Here is a 16,824-nt window from a genome sequence, read left to right as displayed (position 1 = left end):
ATCTGCTCACCATGGCCTATCACCCTGAAACTGAAATCCAGCTTTTCTATTTCCTGGGAGGAAAAGCCTCGACTAGAAACCTCCCTCCGGAGGGTCGATCTTACCTGTTCGGTAAGATCCAGCCCAGCTCTCGCGCCCCCTCCTCCCCCGGCCCTCCCACTCAGGGCTCTGCAGCCGCAGTGCCCCCCCGCCGCCCCCCACCCTCACTCCTGCGTCTTCCCGAGCTCGGCCCCCCCGCCGTTTTCCCAGACTCCCCTCGTGCTTTCGGGGAGCCACCCAAACACCCCCGCCCGCGCCCGCGGCGGGGATTCCTGCGGGCCGGGGGCGCCCTGGGTGGCGCGCGGGCAGGAAGGCGCTGCGCCGGGGCGGGCGGCCGCGCAGGGGCGCTGCCCGAGCGCTGCGCCGAGGCCGGGCGCGGGCGCCGCTGCGGCACGGCCGGGGGGCGGAGAGGGGCGGGCGCGGGGCGGGCTCGGCCGGGAATGTAGAGACCCGGGCGGGAGCCTCTCGGCGGCGGCCGGGCTGCGGAGCGCGGAGGCTCCGTCACGTGTTTTTCTCCTCCGAGTGAGACGGCGGCGCGGTCGGAGGGGGCCGGCGCGCAGAGCCAGACGCCGCCGCTTGTTTTGGTTGGGGCTCTCGGCAACTCTCCGAGGAGGAGGAGCGAGGAGGGGAGAAGTAACTGCAGAGGCAGCGCCTCCCGGGGAAGAAGCGTCTTCCCCGGCTCTTTCCCAAACCTCCGCCCTCGTCCCCTCCCCTCCTCCCCAGCCGACTGGAGCGAGGGGCAGGGATGAGCCTGTCCCTCCGGCCCGTCCCCAGCTCCCCCAGCTGCCCGGTAGCGTTTCGCGTGGAAAAGCCACTTTCTCCGCCCGCCGAGATGGACCCGAATGGGGGCTGCAGAGGACGCGTCCGCGGGCGGCGGCAGCAGCAGCAACAGCCGCAGCGCCGCGGTCTCTGCGATTGAGCTGGTATTTGGGCGGCTGGTGGCGGCGGGGAAGGTTGGGGGGTGGGAGGAGGCGGAGGAGGAGGCGAAGGAGGAGGAGGAGGGAGAACCCCGTGCAACGTTGGGACTTGGCAGCTCGCCTCCCCCTGCCCAAGGATATTTAATTTGCTTCGGGAATCGCTACTTCCAGAGGGGAACTCAGGAGGGAAGGCGCGCGCGCCTGGAGGGGCAACGCAGGGACCCCTGGCCGCCGCCGCCTGCCTGTGCCGGACTCGAGCCTGGGCGGCAAGAGATGCATCTTCGCTCCTTCCCAGCCGCGGCGGCCAAGAGGAGACTTGACTCTCGGAGGATCTGGGCTGCACTCACGCCGGACGCACCGCCTCCCCCCAGGGCATGAAACGCCCGTAAACTCCGGTCGGAGCTATCTCCTTGGCGCAGCCACTGCGTCCTCCTTCGGCTGCCCCTCCCCGGCGCGGGGGGCGGCGTGGATTTCGGAGTCGGGGTTTCTGCCGCCTCCAGCCCTGTTTGCATGTGCGGGGCCCCGGCGAGGAGCCTCCGCCCCCCACCCGGTTGTTTTTCCGCGCCTCCCTCTGCTCGGCGGCGGTGGCGGCGGCAGCATGGCGAGCCCTCCGGAGACCGACGGCTTCTCGGACGTGCGCAAGGTGGGCTACCTGCGCAAACCCAAGAGCATGCACAAGCGCTTCTTCGTGCTGCGGGCGGCCAGCGAGGCGGGGGGCCCGGCGCGCCTCGAGTACTACGAGAACGAGAAGAAGTGGCGGCACAAGTCGAGCGCCCCCAAACGCTCCATCCCCCTCGAGAGCTGCTTCAACATCAACAAGCGGGCGGACTCCAAGAACAAGCACCTGGTGGCCCTCTACACCCGGGACGAGCACTTTGCCATCGCGGCAGACAGCGAGGCCGAGCAGGACAGCTGGTACCAGGCCCTCCTGCAGCTGCACAACCGTGCCAAGGGCCACCACGACGGGGCCGCGGCCGCCGGGGCGGGAGGCGGCGGGGGCAGCTGCAGCGGCAGCTCGGGCCTCGGCGAGGCTGGGGAGGACTTGAGCTACGGGGACGTGCCCCCAGGACCCGCCTTCAAGGAGGTCTGGCAGGTGATCCTGAAACCCAAGGGCCTGGGTCAGACAAAGAACCTGATTGGCATCTACCGCCTCTGCCTGACGAGCAAGACCATCAGCTTCGTGAAGCTGAACTCGGAGGCGGCGGCCGTGGTGTTGCAACTGATGAACATCAGGCGCTGTGGCCACTCAGAGAACTTCTTCTTCATCGAAGTGGGCCGTTCCGCAGTGACGGGACCCGGGGAGTTCTGGATGCAGGTGGATGACTCGGTGGTGGCCCAGAACATGCACGAGACCATCCTGGAGGCCATGCGGGCTATGAGCGATGAGTTCCGCCCTCGCAGCAAGAGCCAGTCCTCGTCCAACTGCTCCAACCCCATCAGCGTCCCCCTGCGCAGGCACCACCTCAACAACCCCCCGCCCAGCCAGGTGGGGCTGACCCGCCGCTCGCGCACCGAGAGCATCACCGCCACCTCCCCGGCCAGCATGGTGGGCGGGAAGCAGGGCTCCTTCCGTGTCCGTGCCTCCAGCGACGGCGAAGGCACCATGTCCCGCCCGGCTTCGGTGGATGGCAGCCCCGTGAGTCCTAGCACCAACAGGACCCACGCCCACCGGCATCGGGGCAGCTCCCGGCTGCACCCCCCTCTCAACCACAGCCGCTCCATCCCCATGCCTTCTTCTCGCTGCTCGCCCTCCGCCACCAGCCCGGTCAGTCTGTCGTCCAGCAGCACCAGTGGCCACGGCTCCACCTCGGACTGTCTCTTCCCGCGGCGGTCCAGTGCTTCTGTGTCCGGCTCCCCCAGCGATGGCGGTTTCATCTCCTCGGATGAGTATGGCTCCAGTCCCTGCGATTTCCGAAGTTCCTTCCGCAGTGTCACCCCAGATTCCCTGGGCCACACCCCACCGGCCCGCGGTGAGGAGGAGTTGAGCAACTACATCTGCATGGGAGGCAAGGGGGCCTCCACCCTCACCGCCCCCAATGGTCACTACATTTTGCCTCGGGGTGGCAATGGTCACCGCTACATCCCCGGAGCTGGCTTGGGCACGAGCCCAGCCCTGGCTGGGGATGAAGCAGCCAGTGCTGCAGATCTGGATAATCGGTTCCGAAAGCGGACTCACTCTGCTGGCACATCCCCTACCATTTCCCACCAGAAGACCCCATCCCAGTCCTCCGTGGCTTCCATTGAGGAATATACAGAGATGATGCCTGCCTACCCACCAGGAGGTGGCAGTGGAGGCCGGCTGCCTGGCTACCGGCACTCCGCCTTCGTGCCCACCCACTCCTACCCTGAGGAAGGTCTGGAAATGCACCCTTTGGAGCGCGGGGGCCACCACCGCCCAGACACCTCCACCCTCCACACAGATGATGGCTACATGCCCATGTCCCCAGGGGTGGCCCCAGTGCCTAGCAACCGAAAGGGCAGTGGGGACTACATGCCCATGAGCCCCAAGAGCGTGTCTGCCCCGCAGCAGATCATCAACCCCATCAGACGCCATCCCCAGCGAGTGGACCCCAATGGCTACATGATGATGTCCCCAAGTGGCAGCTGCTCCCCTGACATTGGAGGTGGCTCCAGCAGCAGTAGCAGTGCTGTGCCTTCTGGGAGCAGCTATGGGAAGCTATGGACAAATGGTGTAGGGGGCCACCACTCTCATGCCCTGCCGCACCCCAAACTACCCATGGAGAGCAGTGGCAGCAAGCTCTTGTCTTGTACAGGTGACTATATGAACATGTCGCCAGTGGGGGACTCCAACACCAGCAGCCCTTCCGACTGCTACTACGGCCCTGAGGACCCCCAGCACAAGCCAGTCCTCTCCTACTACTCATTGCCAAGGTCCTTTAAGCACACCCAGCGCCCGGGGGAGCTGGAGGAGACTGCCCGGCACCAGCACCTCCGCCTTTCCTCCAGCTCTGGCCGCCTTCTCTATGCTGCAGCAGCAGAAGATTCCTCTTCCTCCACCAGCAGCGACAGCCTGGGTGGGGGGTACTGCGGGGCTAGGCCCGAGCCCGGCCTCCCGCATCATCTCCACCATCAGGTCCTGCAGCCGCATCTGCCTCGAAAAGTGGACACAGCTGCGCAGACCAACAGCCGCCTGGCTCGGCCCACGAGGCTGTCCCTGGGGGATCCCAAGGCCAGCACCTTACCTCGGGCCCGAGAGCAGCAGCAGCAGCCACCCTTGCTGCACCTTCCGGAGCCCAAGAGCCCAGGGGAATATGTGAACATTGAATTTGGGAGTGATCAGCCAGGCTACTTGTCTGGCCCTGTGGCTTCCCACACCTTGCCTTCTGTCAGGTGTCCATCCCAGCTCCAGCCAGCTCCCAGAGAGGAAGAGACTGGCACTGAAGAATACATGAACATGGACCTGGGGCCGGGCCGGAGGGCTGCCTGGCAGGAGAGCGCTGGGCTCCAGCAGGGCAGAGTGGGCCCTGCACCTCCTGGGTCTGCTGGCATGTGCAGGCCTACTCGGGCAGTGCCCAGCGGCCGGGGTGACTACATGACCATGCAGATGGGGTGTCCCCGTCAGAGCTACGTGGACACCTCGCCAGTTGCCCCCGTCAGCTATGCTGACATGCGGACGGGCATTGTCGTGGAGGAGGTGAGCCTTCCCGGGGCCGCAGCGGCTGCTCCCTCCTCATCCTCAGCAGCCTCTGCTTCCCCTGCTGCACCTCAAGGAGCGGGGGACCTGGTGGCCCGCTCTTCCCTGCTGGGGGGCCCGCAGGGCCCCGGGGGCATGAGCGCCTTCACCCGAGTGAACCTCAGCCCCAACCGCAACCAGAGTGCCAAAGTGATCCGTGCGGACCCGCAAGGGTGCCGGAGGCGGCATAGCTCCGAGACCTTCTCCTCGACACCTAGTGCCACCCGGGTGGGCAATACGGTGCCCTTCGGAGCGGGGGCTGTAGTAGGGGGCAGTGGTGGTGGCAGCAGCAGCACTGAGGATGTGAAACGCCACAGCTCTGCTTCCTTTGAGAACGTGTGGCTGAGGCCTGGGGAGCTCGGGGGAGCCCCCAAGGAGCTGGCCCAAGTGTGCGGGGCTGCTGGGGGTTTGGAGAACGGTCTTAACTACATAGACCTGGATTTGGTCAAGGACTTCAAACAGCGCCCTCAGGAGCGCCCCCCTCAACAGCAGCCTCCCCCACCCCCGCCCCCTCATCAGCCTCTGGGCAGCAGTGAGAGCAGCTCCACCAGCCGCTCTAGCGAGGATTTAAGCGCCTATGCCAGCATCAGTTTCCAGAAGCAGCCAGAGGACCTCCAGTAGCTCAACTGGACATCACAGCAGGTGCGTTTCATGGTGGCAAAGTCAGAAGACAAAACTGCTTTTAACCTTGTGCTCCAATTCTCTTCCTCTTTGCCTCCGCCTCTTCCCTCTCCTTCCCACTGCTTCCTTAGGGAGTGCACTTATAGGAGGGGAGGTCAGGGCACACGAGATGCCCACCCCACAATGACACCTGGCTGGTAGTCAAACAGACCTGCAGGAGCAGCCATACAGGAGGGCTCTTTCATTTGAGACTCCCAAGTCTCAAATACTTGCTGAAGCACTTGCTGTAGCATTTCCAAAACATATTTTCTAATACCAGTTCTGAGGTTCGTGAAGTTCAATATAAAAACCTTGATCTCTTTACTGAAGTTTTCGTTTGACTATATTTAGGTCAGTCCCTGGAAGAGACAATTCTATGAAAATATTTGTTAACACAGGGGCTACTCCCTTCATTTAAGTTAGTTTCTCGGAACTCTTAAAGGTGATCTTATCAAGTTGCTCTGTGTACTTTAGTTCTGTGATTTCACAATACCAAGGCAATATAAATAGCAGTGGGAAACATCAATTTTTATTCCTGCTGCCCTAAAAAGATTCAGGAGTAAGAGCTTGTTTAGGTTTACATATTTAGAGAGAAATACCTGTCTGTCTATGGCTCTCTTTAGAAAGTAATTATGGGTGACATTTTCTTTTTGTTCCTGAGCCAGGATTTGTGAAATATTATTCACACACTGACCCACCACCTCACAGGCTGCCATGGCAGCTCCTATACAGAATATGCAGGGTGGTCTGCATGCGTCTGGGACCCATTATTAGTTAGGAGTTATGGAAATTCATCTCAGCGGTTCTGCCTTACAGTTGTCTGTTCTTGCAAAGGCCTGCACAGAGACACCACACAGATCATTTGGGGGCTACCATACATCTTCTGTGAAATTACTTAACTTTCTTATGTTGAAAAGGAGTATTGAGGCAGGGAAATCGAGAGGTTTTGTTTTATTTTGCATTGAACATAAAGGCTAAACCTTGTACTCTTGACTTTAGGATATTTATTGTTTGTCTTTGGGTTCTAGAGTGGACGCCTCGGTGAACGTTGAAAGTTGGCTTTTGGTCTTCTGTGGCTAAGGCTGTACTGAAAATGAAAAACATTTGTAATAGGAAATTAGCCTGCCCTTGGTTCTCTGGAGCCTGTTTTCTGGTGGTCATAATTGTGGGAAGAAGAGAGGAGTATAGTTTGCAAATAATGTGATGAGTTGGCAATGCAGCAGTTTCCAGCATTTGGGAACACTTTATTCTGACAAACTGATTATCTTGTGATAGTATTTTTATATATGCTTCACAGAATGAGTTTTTAAAAGCATTATTCTTCTTAATGTGTGTCTGTTCATAAGGAATTAATTTGTGCATTGGGTTTCTATTGATAGGTGTTTGTTTATTATGTGGTCACAGTCTCATTGATTCTAAGTTTCTAATATTTGACCCATATCATTATTTTGCAGAACAAGCTATAAGTATATGAACATTCAAACTAAGATTTTAGGTGATATGATATAAAAAGCATTTATTTGATCAGTATTCAACGTTTATTTTCATGATTCATGAGGAGATATTTAATGTCTATCAATGTCACAGTAAAAATTTTGATTACTTCAAATAATGCTTTTGGGAATCTGAATCCTTCTAACACTTTAACCATTTGTGTTGCAAAGTGTTTCATTTATAAAGTCATGAGCATTTGAAGGAAAAAAACCCAGCAGAACTGAAATTTTGATTTTATAGGATATGAAAGAAGAGGTTAAGAAACAGTAAATTTTCTTCATCTTTCTTAATTTAAACAGGTTTGTTTTTATAGAGTAGAATACATAATATTTGTTCTGAAGGAAATTGAGGACCAAATAGAGTTTTTGTTTTTAAAAAGACCTTGAAAATAAATCTTCCTTATGTGGAGGATACATAAAAAACCAACCAACCAAAAAAAAAATCAATCTTCTATTCTTAGCTTTCTTAGGGAAAATATAATATTCTGGAATAATCATATAATCATGCCCCTAATAATCTTGGAGTAGCAGTAGACCATGCTTTGACAGCACCATGCCAGAAAAATTCTACAATGTGTATTTGTTGGATGTAAGTGGAGAGATGGGTGTGTGTGTGTGTGTGTGTGTGTGTTTTAAGTGAGGCACTAAATGCTGCTTGGCACGTTTACATTCCTGAATTCTGCTTGCTTGCCTTTGCTCTGTTGAGTTGAAAGTTGTAATTTGATAGTCAATTACCAACTGAAACAAAAAGAAATCAACCCTCTCCATGGCAAACAACTTTTCCTAGGAATGTGTATGTTAGTTTGTGAAAGCATTGTTTTTGTAACTTCCTCACCAATTACTACTTTTGCCTCTCTTTCCCGTGTCTCAGGTAAAACCTGAAACAGGAAAGGGAATGAGGTGCTATGAGGGGTGTGCTCTTTTTCTCACCCCTCATTTCCAGCATCTGCCCTGGTTTTGTAGTTTTCACTGTCTCTTACAGAACATTTGGGAGGTGTGGAGCTCAGGTGCTCAGGACTGTTGGTTGCCCTTGTGCTTCACCTCCTGTCTAACCACCTTTTCTGTTTCTCTTCTCTTGTCAGTCTGTCTCTCCTCTAACTTAGTTCTGACTCTCTGGATTGTTTTCCAGAATGCCCCCTCTCCCATTCCCTTTGTTGCCCACCTCTTCTTTCATGTTCCTGGCATTGTCTCTTTTTGCTCCATTTCAGAATTTCGCAGTACTTGTGGCCTACTCTCTGTAGAGAGTAAATTGAAAGCCCAAGGAGGAGGGCAGAAAGGACACAGAAGCCTGGCTACCTTTGACCAGCATTTACCTCAGATTTGTTTTTTAGTTTTGAAACTGCAACTGGGCAGTTAGAGCAGCCTTTGGCAAAGACAGAGACCGGAGCCATTCCTTTTAGGTTCCATTTTTTTCTTTTTTTTTGGCATTTTGTTACGTCTTCCTAAAAAAAATAAAACGGCCGTTTCTCTTCCTTTCATTCTATTTCCTTGTGATTTCAAGGATTCAGTACCTCCAGGACTAACTCCCACCCCTCCCTCCCTCCCTCCTTCCCTCCCTCTCGCTCCTTCCCTTCCCCTCCCTGTGTGGCCTTTTTGTCTGGCACAGACCCCCTCGGCTCTGGCACTTGCCCGTTTCCCGGGTCACCTCCGCTTCCTGCATTCCTCCCTATTTATTTGGCACTTGGCTCCCCCTCCCTCCTCCTAGCCCCCTTTGGCGAGGTAGGGGAATCTGCAGCGAGGCTGAGGCTCAGCCCTCAGAGGTCTCCCACCCCGCCCATCTCCGATCGCCCAGGGGCACCGGGGTCGTTGGGGCCCCTTCCCGGGCCGCGGGTCGGGGATGGGGGGCGAGCCTGGCCCCCGGGGCAGTGCTGTGCCGAGACTGGCGCTGAGCGGGCGGGGCGGGCGGGCGCTGATTGGCCCCTGCTACAGCCAATCAGCGCGACTTGCTGCGAGCTGCGGTGGGCGCGGGGCGGGGCCTGGGGCGGGGCGGCTGGGCCGGGGCCTGGGCGCCCTCCGGCCTGGGTCCGAGTCGGTGGTGGCGGCGGGCCAGGCGTCCCGGAAGGCCTTCGCCCACCCCTCTCCCTCCACCCCTTCCCCTTAGAGCCGCAGAACTGAGCCAAATATGCGCCCCTCCCACCCCCCTCCAGAGGATGTTATGCACTCAGCCTTATTCGCGCATCTAGACCAGAATCCTAAGAATGAGCAAGTCCAACCAGCCCACTGACGGAGGCCGGAAATACACACTTCCTCTTATTTTAATTGAGAAAAATCCAGGCCGTGACCATGTGACGTGCCCCATTTTGTTTCCCTCTTCTCTTTACTACGGTTTACTACGACGCCACGTTCCTTCATCTTCCTGTCTTGAAATCCGCGAGCTGGAGGGAGCTTCAGCACGTGGTTGTAGGATTGGTTGGGTTGGCTCAAGATTCTTATATTTACATGTCTTTCTAATCGGAGGGAGGAGGGGGAAAAAAAAAAACGAGGAAGGAAATACAAGTGCTGTGGCTGGCACTGTTTGGGGATCATTCGGAAAAAAACTCATTTGGCTTGAAATCGCATTAGGGTCAACGTTGTATTGAACGCCTGCAGTTTGCAAAGCAGAGAGCAGGAAAGATCAACAGAAACTGACCCTTCTAGGCCCAAGGGAGCTCAGAGTGAAATGAAAACGTCTGATAGAGCTTGCAAATCGTGAGAATCTAGAGATGCGTTGCAAGAGCTTGAGTAGGGTTCCTCACTGAGGTTGGAGGAAATGCTGTTTTAAGCTCTCAAAAACAGATTAGTTTTTTGACCAGTGACATCTCATCAGGGCAGGCTGGGCGAACTGCTGGATTTGTGTTGTGCTCCCTCGCATAACCAAAATGATGTGAGATGTATTACTAAATGAGATGGAAATTTTGTTCAGATTTGTCTTTTCTAAAATAAAGAAGGAAAATAAGAAAGAGAAATACTATAGAAGTATTTTGTTTTCCCTCCACCCCCCATCCCTCTCACATAAGCATTTCTTACCAGGCAGCATCCCTGTTGCATCACTGAACCATAAGCTGGAAGGATTTAGGTGTCTATTGAAACATCACAGATGAAAATGTAAAGAAGGTCTGCCCCGTGTAAATGCTATGCCCCAATACTGCTTCTTAGCAGTGGGAGAGAGTTTCTCTCTTGTTCCAGAAAACTTTGAGCATCTGACAATTTTCTTAATTTCTGCTGTTGTTTAAGAAGCTTTTTATGTTAAAAAATAAATCCATAAAAAATTCCATATATTGTAGTCATTTATCAGATTGTTCCCCAAATAAATACTATCTCTAATATTGCCTTATAGTAAGAGACTTGGAATCCAAAAGGTCATGCTCCCTCACTCTCTTTTTTTTTGGTTTATCAAAATTCCTGGAAAACAGCTCTATGCTATCTTGAATGATGCAATGGAAATAGCAGCTCCTGGGAGCCAGCCATCTTGAGTGGTAACACAGCCTGTGCCCTTCGCTAGCTGAGTGACCTTGGGCAAGTCACTTAATTTTTCTGGAACCTATTTGCTAATCAGTAACTTGAGAGTTTTGTTCTAAATTATTCTAACCTCCTTTGCAGCTCTAAACATAGGAATATTTTGGAGAAAATGACTGGTGTGCTTTAATGGGTCAGTGGTAATGAGGACTGTTTGTGAAGAAGCTGTTGATGAGGTCATAATGAAGTGCATTAGAATATTCTGTTCTGTCCTGTTCTAGCTTTTGGATCACTCTTCATGGTTTGATTCAGGATTGATTTTTAACCTTTCTTGTTTAGAGAAGGCATTTTCAGGTTTTAACAGATCTTAGGACAAACCCTTCTGACTGCAGTCTAAGTTTTCAGAACTTTCTCTAGACTGGATTAGGCTCCTCCTTTTTTAAAAAAATAGAATGTATGTGGGAATGCAGGTCACCTGCTAGTTCCTGCATCCTAAAGTCAGCTGTTGGAAGCATCCCACCCTACTCTACCCCACAGTGCAGGTCAAGTTTTAACCAATTCATGTCTGTGACATTATTCTGTTGGAAATCACCCCTTCTTGCATGAATGGTCTGTTTGTGGATAATGTTTCTCATTTGTATCATCAGAATCCTTCAGTCAGGTATCCACTTGAGTGAATGGAAAGGAAATCTGAGAGGCCAATTGGGGACTATCGGAAGTCTTCCACAATTTTTCGTTTAGTTTTGCTTTTCTCTGTTAGGTGTGTGAAAAAGCTCAATATTTCTCTTGCCAGCAAAATGAGTGTTGTCAGGCTTTTTGTGCTGTAGGATTTTGATTGGTTAGTTGAGCTGTACACTGCTTTGCTGACCCAGTGTTACGCTGGCTGCCAGGTTGCCAATGTATTCAGAAGTTCCGACCCTTTGGTCACCTCCATGTGGATTTCATAAATCATTAGAATAGTCTATTGGACTCTTTCATTCAGAACTCCATTGACTTACTCTTTTCCAATCTCCTGCCATAATCAGATATATTCCTTAGCTGTATAGTATATAAATGGTTTCTTTTATTTTGGTGGGTTGGTAATTTTAGGATAATGGAACACTTCACGATTCTAAAGTTTTGTTTTGCTTTGTATTAAAGAAAGCCATTTCCTCAGTTATTTCCTCATGTTTCAGAGTTAGTGGAAATTGTATTCAAGGAAAACAGCTTCTTGTGAATTCAGTTTGAAGTCAGTTTCACACTAAGTGTTCTGTAACTTTTATTCATACTAATACTTTTTTGTATTTAAAATAATAGATACTTTCTGTACCACATTTATAATTATGTAATTAATTTATTATTTTATTACTTTATGAGTCCCTAGCTATGTGGCATACTTTAAAAGCTCTTTTTAAAACGTTACTGAAGCATGTTGAGAAGTTGTAATCACATTGAATTTTAATTTAACAGAATAACATTTTAATATTAGTACGGTATAATAGTAGACTAATTTCAAGCTAATATGAAATAGTTGTAAAAAAAAGTCATTGTAAAGCTTTTTAAAATGATAGGCTAGTAAATATCATCTGTTGGCTTCTATTCTTGTCTGACATTGTGGAAATGGTAGTCTCTCTTCCATTCTTAATTCACAGAAAATGGGAGAAGATGGATTAGATAAATATAAGCTACTGTCATCTACAGGAAAAGGAACATTCTCCATTTTAATATTCTTGCTGCAGGCTCTGCTATAATCTATTTGTTAAAATAAATTTGGTGGGATAAATGTTATTTGTGCTTCTTCAATGAGTCAGTGATCTTTGAATAATAGAGCTTTTAAAAATGATGTGTTTATGTTGAAAAGGCTGCTTTTCTGTTTCATCCCCCTTTCTGTGTTGTCCTTAGTGATGGCAGTAGGATGGAATATATGGGTCAGACTATAATTTTAATTGTCTCTATCTTCAAGCAGAGAGGAGATTTTGTGATTTTATTCCCCTACCCTGAATGTTTTATTGAGTAAGCTCAGTTGCATTCATTGTTTTTCTTTTGTAATTTCATGTTTTTTTCTTCTCTGTGTCGCACTCTCAGCCATCAACCCCTGGCCTAGTGAGAGCCAAACCCATATACATTGGATGCTAATTGGTTGGGCTGAAGATGCCAGTGAAACCCAAGTTGTAATAAGGAAAAACACTTTGATAAACCCCCCTGCCACCCTTTTTTCTGTTGACCAAAAAATACTTTGATGTGAGTTCTCTTATCCTCTCTGACATATTTAGGTCATGTTGCTGAACAGTATCACTTACTCTTGAGAAGTTGATATAGCTGTATTATGTTGGTTGAAATGATCAAAGAGGCATTCTGTTTTTCCTTCAAATATATGTAGTGTGGCAAACAAACTATATTTTGCACAGAGAGTCGTGATTCTTACTTTTAGGAAGGTTATGATTTAAATGAGACAGGCAAAATTAAAAAAAAAAGACATTTACAAAAATATAGCACTTGAAGGTCTCTGAAATAGTAATTACTATGTCTTCAACTATTATTCATCTGATATTTTTCAATGAACATTTCCTTGTTCATTTTAAAATTATTTGAAGGGCTCTCTAGGATACAAAAAATAGTCATACTTACCCTTGAATTTTAGGGATTGTCAGAAGAGCTTTAGCATCTCCAGTGCAGTATTGGAGGCCACCCACCTCTCAACCCCAACATAAATGATCTGCTCTTGACCAGACACACCCCAAACCACAATTTCTTGTTGATCTTCTCTCCCTCCTTTGCCGTAGTAAATACCATTGAGCACCTACTGTGTTCCAAAAAGCACATAGTTTGTTGAAAGAAGATAGAGGTGGATACATGGAGATGGAGGAAAACTGGAAGCTAGAGGAGTTCATCCAAGTAATTACCAAATTTCTATGGCACCACTTATCTGGGGAAGACATCAAGATTCAGATCATGCAATCCATGAAAGTCAGCCTTTTTCACATACTTACAGGGCAAAAGTGCCCATCTAAAAGTTTTGTGTTTTTCTTAATGATTCTAACCATGACTTCCTGCCTCACAATTGCACCGTCATACTTCGGTAGTTTATAAGGCTGTGGGGACGCTATTTGGAAGAGCGGTGCATTTTTGGATATTCAGCTAGCAAACATAATATTGGCAAGAAGCAAAGAAAAATATGTCTTTGAATCTTTCATCCAAAGCAGCCAGGAGAGGGTCCAGGTGATAAATGAACAGAAGTTTAATGAGTACTTGTTATGGGTTGGTCAGCGTTAGGAAACACCAGGTAAAGGTGTGGGAGCTGCAAAAGGAGTTGTATAATGTTTTATTTTGGTCTTGGAAGCGCTATTATTCGAGGACTTTTTTTTCCCTTTGGGTAGGTGGTTTTTATGTTTAGTGGTGAGAGCCTTTAACCCTCTGACCTCTGGTTCCTGTGCTTGCTCCTGGGTGGATGTATAATCTCCTTTGAGATTTTGTCATTGCTCTCAAATTCGTGCACTTTCTCTCTGTTTTGTTGATGTGCAGTCATATTTGTTTTTAAGTTTATAGTAGTTTCTTATAGAAACATATAAAAATGAATTTTTTTCAGACCCTAAGTTTTATGACCACTTGCTGGGTCTATTCACACTATTTTTTTTCTTTAATTTTTTGGTATAGGCAATGCATGCACTTGTTATAAGTTTCAAGTGGTTTAAAAGAATTTTAAAAAGGTACAGAGTGAAAAGCAAGGCCCCCTCCCTCCCTTGTTTCCCAGCTTTTCTTCTCATAGGCCACCATCAATGCTGGGTTTTTGCTTATCTTTCCAGAGGTGAATTGCTTGTAAATTTTGAAGCTTAGTAATAGAAAGTTGGTTAAATGCCCAACTGCTCAAAGTCTTCCATGGAAGAACATGCTCAGATCCTAAATGTCTGCACTAAAGGAACACAGCAGACAATATCTTCTCTTACAATAGACTCACTGCTTTTTTTTGCTAAAGGGAAAAAGAAAAGTACTCCTTACTTTCCATGCCTTTTTGGAATCCTCAGGTTAAAAAAAGTATATAACCCAGTGAAAGAGGAAAAGCAATAGTTAAGAATGATCTACTTTTCTAACGTGGAAGCATTTGTGGAAATGGATTAAGTAGGGAAAGGTGGCTGAGTTTTCAAATACTACCATTTTTCATCTTTATGACGTTATTTACTTCCCCTGTTCACTGTCATGGTAGTCCTCAGGCATCCCCACCCCCTCCCAGACTGAGTGAATAACTAGTTCTTAATATAGTATAGTAGGATTAAGTATAAAGGTTAAAGATCCTTTTGAAGACTTTCTGGACACCAAGGTCTCATAGGTTTGAGAGTTGAGAAGAATGAATGCTTTTAATTAGAATAGTCTTTCACTGTTTCAGATTCTGGGAGCAGTTCATTTTAGACATAGAATTGCATACAAATAATATATAAATTCCTTTACACTAGTGATTTCCTCCAAAGTATTAATAAAACTTTAGAGAAAATGAGTTGAATTTAGAGAATCTGTTGTGTCTTCTAAGGAAGATATGTGTGTTAGTGAGATAATTTCTAGAACCAAAGAGGAACTCTCTAATGGTTAAAAACATTTGTGACTGTTGACCTGGTGTTCTTGCTGATTGTGGTCCAGGTAGAATGGGACGAGAATGGGGTAGCTCTTGTTACAAAGTGGGAACTTTCAAGAATGTGATAACAGATAACATTGAACTCAGAATTATCAGCATGTTATCATTTTTGGTGTCTTGTCAATAAGAGAATGCTAAAAGCAATAATTCAGTTTTCTTCTAGCTCATCTAGAGTAAGGAGAAATGAAATTCATCAACATGAAGGATCTTTTTAGAAAGCTGTTAAACAGTTTAATATATGAAGCTATCTGGTTTCTTAGGTGTATGCGTTGTTCAGCTTTGATGTGTAACAAACCACTCCAAAACTGGTTGCCTTAAAACATCAGTCTTTTGTTCGATCACAGTTCTGTGGGTTGGTGATTCGGGCTGGGTTCAGCTGGGCAGTTCTGCTTGTTTCCCCTGGGTGAGCTCATGGGTGAGTGGCTGGAGGGTCGCCTGGGTATGGCTGGTCTAGGATGGCTTCCCTCACTTGTCTGGTAGATGATGCTCACTGTCAGTTATTGATTGCTATTGACTGAGCCACGTGTCCTCTGCAGGCTAACTTGAACTTCACGTGGTACTGGTTGAGTTCCCAGCAGTCAGAGAGGGCAAGCATGCATAAGTACTTCTTGTGCCTCTGCTTACATCACATTCGCTTACTATCCCATCACCCAAAGCAAGTCACAAAGCCATGCCCAGTTTTAAGGGGTAGAAAAATAGATACTACTTCTTGATAGGAGAAGCCATATTTTCTGATTTATACAGTATATAAGTGTGTTTATAAGTATAGTTACTTATGTCATCAACAATCATTTATCAGTTGCATGTTGAACACTTAGAATAAAATTATTCTTAGATGTTTATAATGAATATTCCTAGCTTTGGGTGAAATATCAGTGATTTCCCTCATCTTAGGGTGGTATCACTTTTATCCTCTTAACTTTTCTTTGAAAAACCTGAAAGTTTCTGTTCCCTCAATAAATCGGTATTAAGTTCATACTGCAAGCCAGGCACTGGTGACTGAAATAGTCATGCCCCTCTCCTGGTAGTGCTTATAGGAGGCAGAAAACAGAGAAATAAACAAAGAGTTGTGCTCCTGCAAAATGTGGTATGATGAAGAGGGCAGGATGTTATGAAGCAGAATAATGGGGAACCACTTTAAATGTGGGGGCAGGAAACAATTTGAGAAAATAGTAAATCATGTAGTTCTATCATTCGGTTGTGAAGAGGAAACAAAATATTTTTATATTGCACATTCATTGGGCCCGGTGCAGAGTCAGGTCTTGGGATGGTATCTTTTTTAAGAGATTTCCCTCTACAGAATGCCTCTTATTGGATGAGTGAAAAGAAAAACCTAAAAAATGATACTGAGGTTTCTAGTACCAGAGGCTGTTGTCTATATTTTTAATACCATTGGTGAAAATATTTATGCTATTTGTCTTAGACTGGAGGATTACACTTTATAACAGTCCTCAGGTGGCTCACACAGGCCTGGAGATGAAATACAGTACAAGAAGGGAACCCAGAGCCAGAGGACATTAGGCATCTTGGACCATCCTCCCTTTGCCCCTTCACCGCTGACTGACTGTCCCTTCCCCACGCACACAAGATGGACTGGATGAGAACTTGCTCAGAGAACTAGACCTTTTGTGGGGAGAGGGGGGAAGCAATGACCGAAATGGAGTCAAAGACTTTTAAATGGTTTGAAAGAGGTTTTCCCACCTGAGCACAAACCCATATCTTGGTCGTGCGGAGTTGCCAGTTGTTGGAAAGCAAATGCACATCGGCTAGCCACATCCCACTCAAAGCCAAGCCAGTATTTCTGTTAATTCTTTGCTCCAGATCTCCTACCAGGCAGTATTTACATTTGTCTTTTACCAGAATCTTAAATGCCTTTAATGTTCCTGAGGGTACAGAACAAAACAAAATGGAACACTGTATAAAATACGTCGGTGGGGGCAGGGGGAGGAGATCCCTGAAGTGTTTTGAGGGGCTGGTTGAGTG

General features: G+C 48.5%; 1 protein-coding gene across 1 annotated transcript in view; it reads left to right on the top strand.

The window, feature by feature from the left end:
* The first annotated feature begins 1,022 nt into the window (after positions 1 to 1,022).
* IRS1 (insulin receptor substrate 1) overlaps positions 1,023 to 16,824 on the top strand; it is a 59,166-nt gene continuing 43,364 nt past the window's right edge. Inside the window, exon 1 of the mRNA XM_058533109.1 lies at positions 1,023 to 5,292. Within this exon, the coding sequence (XP_058389092.1) occupies positions 1,555 to 5,271 (3,717 nt within the window). The 5' untranslated portion in view covers positions 1,023 to 1,554 and the 3' untranslated portion in view covers positions 5,272 to 5,292. The remainder of the gene's footprint in view (positions 5,293 to 16,824) is intronic.

The sequence above is a fragment of the Diceros bicornis genome, chromosome 37, assembly GCF_020826845.1.
Source record: "Diceros bicornis minor isolate mBicDic1 chromosome 37, mDicBic1.mat.cur, whole genome shotgun sequence".
Taxonomy (NCBI): domain Eukaryota; kingdom Metazoa; phylum Chordata; class Mammalia; order Perissodactyla; family Rhinocerotidae; genus Diceros; species Diceros bicornis.
The sequence above is the reverse complement of the archived record's forward strand: the minus strand, read 5'-3'. Positions and strand labels throughout refer to the sequence as shown.